Genomic DNA, 12,806 nt, shown 5'->3' on the forward strand with positions numbered 1-12,806 from the left:
CATCGGTTTTGTTTTTTTGTTGTTTATTTCGATAAATAATTTATTTACTGATGATTTTGTATTTGTTCTTTAACTCTTCACACAGTTTAGGATTGCTCTATTATCAAAATCATTTACCAGTCTCAAAATTCTTTCAGTTCCTTGGAGGCACAAAGAATATTCTCAGGGTCATAACATTGTCCCATTCTCCTTTGTAAATATGTATCCTTTTGCTAACGTTTTTCTTAGTATTATATAATAGTATGCAACCAATTCTGCAACTCGCTTTTTTTTTTTTTAATCTAAAATATAGATTGGTTTGTACTGGTTTTAGGGAAGTTTTTTTTTAAAAACTGACAAATCAGTTTATTTCTCTGTTATGTGCTTTCCAATATATCTGAATTTTACCTGTTTTAGAAGACAGGTGGCTGAAAACAGGGCAGATGAGCTATATTGTGGAAAGAGGCTTTCCCACCTTGTTATAGGAGGAATGTTTATCAGAATGTTTATCAGACTGTATGCTGAGATAATAAATACTTGAAGATATGCTAATCTGCGGCATTCAAAGTATCTTTTCCAGTTTGGCAAAAGGTTTGGCACCAAAGAAATATTTAGGTATTTTGGACTAGTCATTCCCCTCCTAGAAATTTATCATAAGCCATTTTAATCTCAAAGAAAAAACAAAAATGACAACATGTTTTTTATGTCTGTTTGAAATAATACATGCTATGGTAAAGTGTTTTTTTTTTTTTTAACAATAAAGGCCATTGATAAGTTTGAGTTGTCCCTTCTATTCTTACTCCTCTGATACTCTATATTCTTTCCATATTTATATATCCATTTTTCCTTACTGTATATGATTTCAATGAATAACTCTTTGGTATCCTTATATAAGTGTAAAGGTAAAAGTACTGATAAAAAGCTAAAGATATCTAGACCATACTAAGTGGTTTTGAATAATCTAAGTTCTGCCCAGATTTTTTTTGTGTGTGAGGTGAATTCATATGTACCTACATCCAAATGGAAGTACCAAAATGTTCTAAGTAAGAATAATTTGTTCTCTTGATTCCGTTGCTCTTCTTCATTATTATAGCTAATAGAATATAACATCTCTGGTTAGGGGAGTATGCAGATAATATTATTGTTCTTGTGCAGCAGCTGGATTATTTAGTAACTAGCAAATGGCAGGATGCCTGGCTGGCTCAGTGGGTAGAGCATGTGGCTCTTGATCTCATGGTCCTGAATTCAAGCCCCATGTTGGGCATGGACCCTTATTTAAAAATACACTTGCAAATGGCTACTCTTGGTAAGTCATTAAAAACCATATAAGTTTCTTTCATTAACCATATCCTTTTTAGTTATTCACAAAACTTTTTAATTACAAAATTATATTTTATAATGGAATTAACATCAACCTATTTTTTGTGTTGCAGCACTTGGAGTTTCATGGGAATGAATAATATTTATAGTAAATATGTGGGTTTCTAAAAGAAAAGCAAAGCTGGAGGGATCACAGTTCCAAACTTCAAGTTATATTACAATGCTTTAGTAATCAAAACAGTATGGTACTGGCACAAAAATCTGGCATATGGTACTGGCACAGTCCAATAGAACAGAATAGAAAACCCAGAAATGAATCCACACCTATATGATCTATTAATCTTCCACAAAGCAGAAAAGAATATCCAATGTGAAAAAGACTGTCTCTTCAACAAATGGTGTTGGGAAAAACTGGACAGCAACATACTACAGAGAAAAATGAAACTAGACCACTTTAACACCATATACAAAAATACATTCAAAATGGATTAAAAACCTAAATGTGAGAACTGAAACCATAAAAAATCATACAGAAGAACAAAAGTAGTGACGTCTTTGACATCAGTTGTAGCAACTTTTTTCTAGTTATATCTCTGAAGGCATGGGAAACAAAAGCACATAAACTATTGGGACATCATCAAAATAAAAAGCTTCTGCACAGCCAAGGAAACAATAAAACTCAAAGGCAACCTATGGGATGGGAGAAGATATTTGCAAATGATATTTCAGATTAAGTATTAGTATCCAAAATATAAAGAACTTATAAAACTCAACACCCCCAAAAATGAATAATCCAATTAAAAATGGGCAGAAGACATGGATAGTCATTTTTTCAAAGAAGATGTACAGATGGCCACAGACAGATGAAAAGATGCTCAGCATCACTCATCATCAGGGAACAATTCAAAACTACAATGAAATATCACCTCACACCTGTCAGAATGGTTAAAATCAACAATACAAGAAACAACAGGTGCTGATGAGAATGTGGAGAAGAGGAACTCTCTTCCACTGCTGGTGGGAATGCAAACTGGTGCAGCCACTCGGAAAACAGTATGGAGGTTCCTCAAAAGGTTAAAAAAAAGAACTACCCTACTATCCAGCAATCGCACTAGTAGATATTTATGCAAAGAATACAAAAATACTGATTCAAAGGAATACATGCACCCTTATGTTTATAGCAACATCATCTATAATAGCCAAATTATGGAAGCAGCCCAAGTGTCCATTGATTGATGAATGGATAAAGATCTCCTGTTTCTTGGCTATTTGCTGATGTAATCTCCTTACCTTTTCACCTGACATTATGTATATCCTTAGGAAATCTTGAGGGAAATTCTTCATAGTCATTATTGTTGGATGATAAGTTGAAATCAAACTCCACACCCGAAAAACAAATAATCCAGTGAAGAAATGGGCAGAAGACATGAACAGACACTTCTCCAAAGAGGATATCCAGATGACCAAAGACACATGAAACGATGCTCAGCATCCCTCCTCATCAGGGAAATACAAATCAAACCACACTGAGATACCACCTCACGCCAGTCAGAGTGGCTAAAATGAGCAAATCAGGAGACTCTAGATGCTGGCGAGGATGTGGAGAAACGGGCACTCTCCTATGCTATTGGTGGGAATGTAAACTGGTACAGCCCCTCTGGAAAACAGTATGGAGGTTCCTCAAAAACTTAACAATAAAACTCCCCTATGACCCAGCAGCAGGACTAGGAATTTACCCAAAGGATACAGGAGTGCTGATGCATAGGGGCACATGTACCCCAATGCTGTTCATAGCAGCACTCTCAACAATAGCCAAAACATGGAAAGAACCTAAGTGTCCAATCAACTGACAAATGCATCAAGAAGATGTGGTATATTTATACAATGGGATACTACATGGCAATGAGGAAGAAATCTGACCATTTGTAGCAACATGGATGGAACTAGAGGGTGTTATGTTGAGCAAAATAAGTCAGGCAGAGAAGGACAAATACCATATGTTTGCACATATAGGTGGAGTAGGAGGAAGTTAACGGAAGACAAAGTGGTAGAAGAAGGGGAAAAATAGTTGAGGAGAGGGAGGGAAGCAAACCATGAGAGACTCTTGAATGATGAGATCAAACTAAGGACTGAGGGGGGTGGGGGAGAGGGGAAGGGGGTGATGGGCATAGAGGAGGGCACTTGTTGGGATGAGCACTGGGTGTTGTATGGAAACCAACTTGACAATAAACTATTTAAGGACAAATTTTATTTATGTATTTGTTTTATTTATTTATTTTTGAGAGGGAAAGTCCAAAGTTGAAATCCATTTTTTAAAAAATTCCATTTATTTATTTGTGAAAGAGAAGGAAAGTCCAAGTGGGGGAGGGCAGAGAGAGAGAGGGAGAGAATCCCAAGCAGACTGCACACCATCAGCACAGAGCCCAATGTGGGGCTTGAACGGGCAAACCACAAGCTCATGACCTAAGGTAAACTTGGACATTTAACCAACTGAGCCATCCAGGTGCCCCAAAATTTCCTTTCATTTTGAAAAATTTAGAAATAAAGTTTCAAGATTTTTAGTTTTTCATTTGTCAGTTAAAATCTAAGTAAGAAATACAGGAAGATCTGAGATAAGTCCTTAGTCAACCAAGGAACAAACTATGGGGTAAAATCATACCATTTGGAAGTATTTTTTTAAGTGTGTATCACTAGATAATGTTACTTTGAGAATTTTGTCCAAGGACAGTAGTATTTAATTTAAAAGCCTCAGTAAAAGTATGAGTATTTACTATGAGATAAAGGATATTACTGTAGTTTAACTGGACACTTGGAAAAATATATACTTCATAGAAGGCTATGCATTATGCTGACATCTATGTCTTAAAATGATGAACTACTTAGGGGCGCCTGGGTGGCTTAGTCGGTTAAGCGTCCGACTTTCGCTTAGGTCATGATCCCGCGGTTCGTGGGTTCGAGCCCCGCGTCAGGCTCTGTGCTGACTGACAGCTCAGAGCCTGAAGCCTGTCTTCCGATTCTGTATCTCCCTCTCTCTCTGACCCTCCCCTGCTCACGCTGTCTCTCTCTCTCTCCTAGAAATAAATAAAAATTAAAAAAAAAAAGATGAACTACTTAGAACACTTAATGCCTAATTTAAAAAATATAATTCCAAGACTGAAAATTCAATGATAAAAATACTCCTATCTTTGTTTAACAGTGTTCAAACAACACAAGGTTATCAATCAGAAAAATTAAAGATAGTCAGTTATGAAATCTTCTGGTTTTACAATAAGTTTTGAAATTTTTCTTTCTTTTGTTCTGTTATCCCTTTCCTGAACAAATAGTTTCTTCTCTTCTGCCTCATTCTCATCAATATATAGACAAACTTTAATTTGAAACCATTTCCCCATCTAGTCACTGCTGGCCTTTCTAGCAGTTTCCCAAAGAGAAGCTTATAGCTGGTTGCTACCTTTATGTCCTGGCCCCTCCCCATTCTTTTTTTTTTTTTCTCTTTAGAGATTTTTCAATATTACATTTATTGCTTTTTTCTAAAATTGTAATAACCTTACCGTTTTAACCATTTTTAAATGCACAGTTCAGTGACATTATGTGCATTTACATTGTGCAACCATCACGACCATCCCTGTCCAGAAAATTTCCATTGTACCAAACTCTGTACTATCAATCAATATTGATCAGTAACTTCCTTTTCCCCTCTCCTCTCAGCCCCTGGCAACCAACATTCTACTTGCTGTCTCTGAATTGACTACTCTAGATACCTCATGTTAGTGGAATAATATATCATTTGTCTTTTTGTGTCTGGCTTATTACACTTAGCTTAATTTTTTCCCAAGTTTCACCCATGTTGTAGGGTTTGTCAGAATTTCATTGCTTTTTAAGACTGAATCATATTCCATTATACATGTACCACATTTTGCTTTTTCATTCATCTATCAAGGAACATTTGGGTTGTTTCCACGTTTTGGCTATTGGGAATAATGCTGCTACGAATATTGGTGTATAAGTATCTTTTTGGGTTCCTGCTTTCAATTATTTTGAGTAGATACTTAGAAGTGGAATTGCTGGATCATATGATAATTCTATGTTTAATTTTATGAGGAACTGCTATACTGTGTTCCATAGTTCCATGTGTTCCATACTGTACCATTGTACATTCATACCATCAACACATGAGGGTTCCAGTTTCTCTACATCCTCACCTATAGTTGTTATTTTCCATTTGTTGTTAATAGCCATGCTAAGGGATGTGAAATGGTATCTTACTGTGGTGTGTGTGCATTTTAAAAAAATATATACCCCAAATTATTGTATACTTTAAGTCAATGAATTGTATGGTGTGTGTGTGTGTATATATATATATTACATATATATATATACATAAAATATATATTTTAATGTTTGTTTTTGAGAGAGAGAACAGGGGAGAAAGGAGCAGAGAGAGAGAGATACAGAATCCAAAGCAGGCTCCAGACTCCGAGTTGTCAGCACAGAGCCAGATTCGGGGCTCAAACCCAGGAATGGTGAGATCATGACCAGAGCTGAAGTCAGATGCTCAGCCGACTGAGCTACCCAGGCACCCCATAAATTATATTTTAATAAAATTGTTTAAAAAATAATCTGTGGGAGTGCCTGGGTGGCTCAGTCAGTTAAGCATCCGACTTGGGTTCAGGTCATGATCTCACACTTCAGGAGGTTGAGCCCTGCATCAGGCTCTGCGGAGCCTGGAGCCTGCCTCAGATTCTGTGTCTCCCACTCTCTCTTCTCCTCCCAAGCTCGCACTCTGTCTTTCTCTCTCTCAAATATAAATAAACATTAAAAAGTTAAAAAAAATAATCTGTGTATAGAGCTAAGCCAGAAATTGCTATAGAATTAAAGTCAAAAGGAACTTGTCTAGTCCTTGAAAATTGGTTAAGCATCTTGTTTGACCACTTTGTTTCTCGTACTCAGTAAATATATTTTAAGTGAGTGAATAAACAAATGAACAAATAAGTGGAATTAAATGCAACATATGTAAACCTGTCTGTCTGGCTATGAGGTTGCAAGTTTGAGTTTGGGAACGTGATAATCTTTGAGGTCCCTGTCCTCCTGAAATATAATCAGAACTCTCATATTCAGTTCTTTGTTTTACAAATACATTAAAAAAAAACGTGCATTTGGTGAATCTTTTCCTCCTCTATTCTCATGAATTCAGTCCCAGAAGAGATGTGATTACTGACCTTCTGATACGAAAACTTGAAAAACTGGTTAGTGTCAGGACACAGGAAAATTACTAGACTAGCCCCCAGAATCTTCATTCTTTATGGAAATACAAAGAGTGAATTAAAGACATGAAATAAGAGCAGAAACAAGAGCAAAAATAAGCAGAAATAAGAGCAAACCCCAGATAGTCCTGATAGTACAGTTCTGCAAGTGACAGCAAACATATCTCCTCTCAAAGTAGGTTTTATTACTCAAAAGGGCTTCCCAGTGCATCTCTCAGAATACCAACTTATTTTCTCCTATTTTATAATCTAAGGCAATGTTGGTATAAAATGGCATCTAGAAGGAAGCCAGTGAAGTAATAAATGTATAAAGCATATTTATATTTCCAAATAAAAAATAAATTTCATATTCCATATTATCACTGTATATCAATTAGACTAATTGTTTAGTTGAGTTGTGACTTTAGAAAAGAATGCTTAGCAGGTGACGTTGGTGTAGGTTTACAGCCGAACTTGAGTAAAAACTCAGCAGAATCAGTGTCTTTTCCTTAAGTGTTAGCACTTAAAATCAGATGTCATCTACAGGGCAAGTGAAATGGATCAAAGGTTTTTGAGTTGGTAGCAAGTGTCTCTAAAACATATAATAATAAAGGCAACAATTTTGTCAACTGAGATGGATAGAAAAGGTGAGGATTAACTGCTCTGGAAGTGAAAGGAATGGTTTCAAAAGACATGCTTTAACTTTTCAAAGAGCCATCATATCTCCATTTTTATTTTATTTCATTCTATTTTTAATTTTATGAGAGAGAGAGAGTAAAAGCATGCAAGAAGGGGAGAGGGGCAGAGGGAGAGAGAACCCCAACCAGGCTCCACACCCAGTGCGGAGCCTGATGTGAGGTTGGATCCCACGGCCCTGGGATCATGACCGGAGCCAAAATCAAAAGTTGGATATTCAACCGACCAGGCCACCCAGGCACCCCAGTATCTGCATTTTTTAAAAGCAGTTTCATAAAGAAGGGAAGATACAGTCTATGGTTGAAGTAAAGAAAGCAAAGAGGTTAGCATTTCTTCTTTACCTATACTTGTCTGCTTTAAGTTGCCTAGATAAGTTGAAGTTTACAGTTTAAAGCTCTGCTGCACATAAGTGCCCCAATCCACCCCCAGCTCATCCTACTCTAATGCATGTCTACCCATAACAAAATAGGAGAAGCAAAAGGAACACAGGCACTTTTGGCTATTTTAATACTTCTGAGGTGATAACACTATCAGGAATTCCTTTCCAAAAGCTATGTTGATTTAATGACTTTATATCTTTTCTTCAGCAGCTATTCCTCTTCCCTTGTGTCCTTTAAAGCACATGGTGGGTTTTTTTTTAATGTTTTTTATTTTATTTCTAGGAGAGAGAGAGGGACGGCGTGAGCAGGGGAGGGTCAGAGAGAGAGGGAGTCACAGACTGAAACAGGCTCCAGGCTCCGAGCTGGCAGTCAGCACAGAGCCCGACGCGGGGCTCGAACCCACGAACCGCGAGATCATGACCTAAGCGAAAGTCGGATGCTTAACCGACTAAGCCACCCAGGCGCCCCTTATAGCACATGGTTCTTAAACCTGGCCGCACATCAGAATCACCTAGGGAGCTTTAAGAATGTCAACTCGAAGCCAGTTGAATCTGCATCTCTGGATGAAGAGATCCAGCATGGGCAAGAACACCCACTTACCTATGCTTTTAAAACATCCCAGGTGACTTTAATATGTTCCAGGCTTGAGATCCAATTAGAGCCATGGCTCTTTGGTTCTTAAAGTGTAACCCTTAGACAGACGGCAGTCAACATCCTAGGAAACTTGTTAGAAATACAAATTCAGGAGGCCTTCCCCTCTTACTGAATCAGAAACTCAGGATAGCGGGGTCTAAAAATCTGTGTTTTAATAAGGTTCTAGGTGGTTTCAATGCAAGCTAAAATTTGAGAACCACGGACTCAAAATGGGTGTTTATGAAAATTTATGTGTATGTGAACTATCTTGTTGCTAATTGACTCAGTAAGGTTGGAATGCTGCTTGAGATTGTGAGAAGGTGCTAGGATACAGCTTTCTTTCTATGGAATGATCCAGGTACATTATATAGGAAAACAGTTATACCTCAGTTAGTCACAAGTTTATACACAGATTAGACTTTTCATGTAAGTTTACATTTTCTTTTAATTAACATAATCTGGTGAATCTGCACATTAGCTATAATGGTCCTGAAGAAAATCATTTTGGGTTTTGGTCTAACATTTTCTAAACTGTTTTCAAAGTTCTTAATGAAATCATTGGTTTCCTAGGATTCTGCATATAAGAATATTCCTAGAATTAAGTTTTTCTACTCCTGCAAAATAGTCCAAATGTACCTCTATTCCCTTTGTCTTATCTGCCAAAATCTTTCCTTTTATTTCCAAACCCAATTTCTATAGCAGCCTCTGACCAGCACCCCCATGCTGAGTTCTATAGTTAAAATTCTTATCGCTAGATTTTAATTGCTTATATATATATTTACTAGTATAAATCTAATTATATCCAAGAGTGAGTCATACAACATTCAGATAACTATGGTCTGTATGATCTGTCAGGGGTGGTTGGGTGGTTCAGGCAGTTAAGTGTCTGAATCTTGATTTTGGTTTAAGTCATATCTCAGGGCTGGTTGTGAGATCTAGCCCAGAACTGGCTAGGTGCTGGGTGTGGAACCTGCTTAAGACTCTCTCTGTCTCTCTCAAGCTTCAAAAAGGAAAAAAAAACAAAAAAACCAACAACAACAGTTTGTCAGAATGCTGGTTTTGTTGCAGGATTTTTTTTTTTTTTTTTTTACACAATACCCAGGATTCGTTGTCTCACTGCTTCAAAGAATTAAGAGGTGGACACAAAATGAGCAGCAGGCAAAAGTTTATTAGACTGTAAGATTAGAAAGGAAGAAAAGAAGAAAAGACATTGGAAGGTGAATGTCCGAGGACTATAGGTAAGGGTCCTTGTTTTTTGAGGTTCTGGTCAGCCCTCTCCCTTCTCTTCCCCTTTGTTTCTTCTCAGGTTCTAACCTTATTGGCTCAAAAGTTCTAGGTGCTGAGCTGTCCATTCCTGGTTGGCTCATTTCCATTGTATAAGGGGTGGTCTAAGGCCATACTCAGGTCTTCCGTCAAATTCCAGAAGGGAAACCTGAGGTGGAGTAAGTGGGGTCTGTTAAATTCTTAAGAGGAACCTCATGCCTGAGGGTCAGACACCCCCAGCATTGTTCCAAAATAGGTGTTTTTCCCCACCCAGGGACCTCGGGCCGTAATCTTTCCCTCTCAGCCTATGGAATCCTATCTTCTCCTATCATAGTTCCCTGAGATCACACAATTTGGGAGTAAATCTGACTCTTGTTGCAGTTACTAAATACAATTCTGATAGAGCCTCCATTGCTTATTTCTGCCTTCCCTTGTTTGGTTTATAATAGAACTAAGAAGGAACACACACTCAATTCAAGTTTGGACACATTAATCAAATGTGACACCTGTTTTTTGTATTTAGAATAAATCCTCTTGAATGTATGGAATAATTTTAAGAGACTTTTATTGTGAAGTATAAAATATTCAGAAATGATTTAAAAACTTTTCCGTTACAGTATTAATTCAACAATCTTTCCAAGAGAAAGCACCACATTAAAAAAATGACATTCATAACAATCTAAAATGCATATGATAAAATAATTAATAGTAATTACAACAGCAAAACATGAAATTCAGAAACATTTCTTACCACAGATCTAAATCAGGGGTCTCAACTCAAATGTGTTCAGGGCTAACTAAGTAGGAAACACAAAGTAGTGAAGTGGCCTGATATAAGGAATCTAGTAGACCGTGGAAAACTAGGGAATGCATGCCCAGTTGAAAGACTTCAAATTAAAACAATTTTGAAATATTATGCACACTGAATAAAATAGCTGTAGGCCAAGCTGGCTGAATACCAGTACTGAATGCCAGTTTGCAACTCTGGCCTAAATGAATTTCTAGCAGTTTATATACCTAATTCTCAAAATGGCACACTGCACTTTTAAAATAAATATGTTGTCACTATGTATGTATGTGTATATATATATAGAGCATGTGTGCTTTATATATATATATATATATACATATATACATATACATATGTATGTATAAATACAAATATATATATAAAGCTTGAGTCACTATTTTGGGATGAGTGGATAAAAAAAACTTTTGAGAAAAGGTATTTTGCACCTTGAATTAATGAATTTAGGAAGTTGCATGATATATTCTTAAAAACATCTGCTTAAGAGATGACATTTTTAAAATACCTACTCTCACATTTATTTGGGAAAAACTAGTTATGCCAGGAGTTAATTAAAATGAAATGAAATTTCATTCTTTTACCAATAGAAAGTTATATGCCACAGCATATTACTGCTTAGTAAGAAATATTTAGGTGAAAAATAAATATTGGTTTTACTAAAGCCATAGTTCAGAAAGCATTCAATCATACTGCCTCACTATATATGATGAATACACTTGTAATTCAGTTAACAATTAGTTTTACCTTATCTTTAAAGGGTATTTTAAGAATTTTAGTAGATCTTATATTTTTAGTTAAAAGTAATGGTTCTAGTCTGAAGATATAAAATTGCTATATAGGCCAAATGGCTGTAACCTAGTTGGTTTGGTTTGCTATGCCAAAGCAGTTTTACAGAATTTACAATTTTGTATGCCAGTAATGACTTCATATTAGTGATTTTTAAACAGCTTTTAAAAGTTAAGGTGATGGAGACATTAGAGTGACAAAATCTTTTAAGAGGCTCTGAAGGCACATTATAATTCAAATATCCTTGCTAGACTAGGAATACATATTTTAAAATAATCCATAAACACAGATTTCAAACAAATAAAACTCAAATACATTTATTCCAAATCTTGATACAATACTCAAAAATATTTTCTACTTTTCTCAAACATTTTAGATCTTAGCTTGAGAAGATTAACATAAAATAAAAGCACAGCACCAAATCTAGCCATATAATCTTCCACTTAAAAAAGTTAGTATTATTATCACTTTTCTGTAAAACAAAGTCATGTGGAACAAACCAATTTCATATGTGGCGTTTAATTTCTGAAATTATAAAGCCAAGGCTGTTAAGTATATCTAATTAAAGTTAGATGTTTAGCAAACCCAGGGTAGGTATATAAGAAAATGTTAAGACACAGTATCAAGTAATGCAATAAGTCTTTCGTTATTTCCATTTTTCGTGAATTCACATTTTTTATGGCATTGTTTTCTAACCTAGTATTTGGCAAAGTTTGAAAGTACAGCCAAGTCATATGCATCTTATTTGCATTCCCACATTTGTTTTAATTATTAAAACCACGTACGTATGAGGCCATTAGAATTTTTTTAGAATTCAAAGTTAACACTGATTTTACACATGATTAAGTATTTCCATGGCAGAAATTAAATTGCAATTAAGATTATAAATTCACTATGAATCCTAAAAAGAAACATGTTTTCAAATCAAGTTAATAGTAGAACTATCACATAAAGGTATACAGTACAGGCTGATGTATTACAAACTTAGTTTGATTTAGCAGTTCTTTAAAAACCAACAGGACTTCAATGAATAAATTTATTTTAATTAATAAGTTATTCACAATTAAAAATTTAAAGTTTTCATAAATAGTAACAGCAGACTAGATATTGAGTATATGGGATTCCCACAAAACAATAACAAAATATTTCAACATTATTTCATCCAAATATTGGTTTAAAATTATTCAAACGTATTTAAAGATTGCTGATGACCGACTGATTTATATCAATGAATTCCAGACTAAATTAATACCAATTAGATATATAGTGCTGTCTGCTTGTTCTTCACATCATGAAAGGATGAAACTCTTTTTCTAAAAAACATGATGGCCATACTGGTTATATACTGATATCCAATTAGTTAGCGTATTTATGGAGGAAGCGTTCAAATGCATCATAGATGGCACGTCTAAAATTAAATATGAAAGGAAAACTGTAAGTGATGAACATAAAAGGAGGACAGATAGTACTTTTATTGTTGGTAATGTCCAAAATTACCTGGGGCTGGCAACCTGACTTCCTCTCCAAATAGGTCTGAAAGAAGCAGGTACCTGAGGGTAGGTGTTTGGAACCATGTAATGTCACAACTACTAGAAAACCTCAAATGTGCTCTCAACTGATGATGAATTCAGAAGTACTATCCTTTCTGTAAAGCACTTTTTTGTTCCTTAGAACTTATATATATATACGTGTTTATATATT

The 12,806-nt window shown here is 35.6% G+C and overlaps 1 protein-coding gene across 12 annotated transcripts in view; it reads right to left on the reverse strand.

Annotated features, from left to right (window-relative positions):
• Positions 1–11,406: 11,406 nt before the first annotated feature.
• ABHD18 (abhydrolase domain containing 18) overlaps positions 11,407–12,806 on the reverse strand; it is a 35,028-nt gene continuing 33,628 nt past the window's right edge. For all 12 annotated transcript variants that reach the window (XM_039256254.1, XM_039256252.1, XM_039256253.1 and 9 more), the window contains one exon: positions 11,407–12,513. In XM_039256254.1, coding sequence (XP_039112185.1) covers positions 12,462–12,513 — 52 coding nt within the window. In that variant the 3' untranslated portion in view covers positions 11,407–12,461. The remainder of the gene's footprint in view (positions 12,514–12,806) is intronic.

This window comes from Hyaena hyaena, unplaced genomic scaffold, assembly GCF_003009895.1.
Source record: "Hyaena hyaena isolate Hyena2069 unplaced genomic scaffold, ASM300989v1 scaffold_563, whole genome shotgun sequence".
NCBI lineage: Eukaryota > Metazoa > Chordata > Mammalia > Carnivora > Hyaenidae > Hyaena > Hyaena hyaena.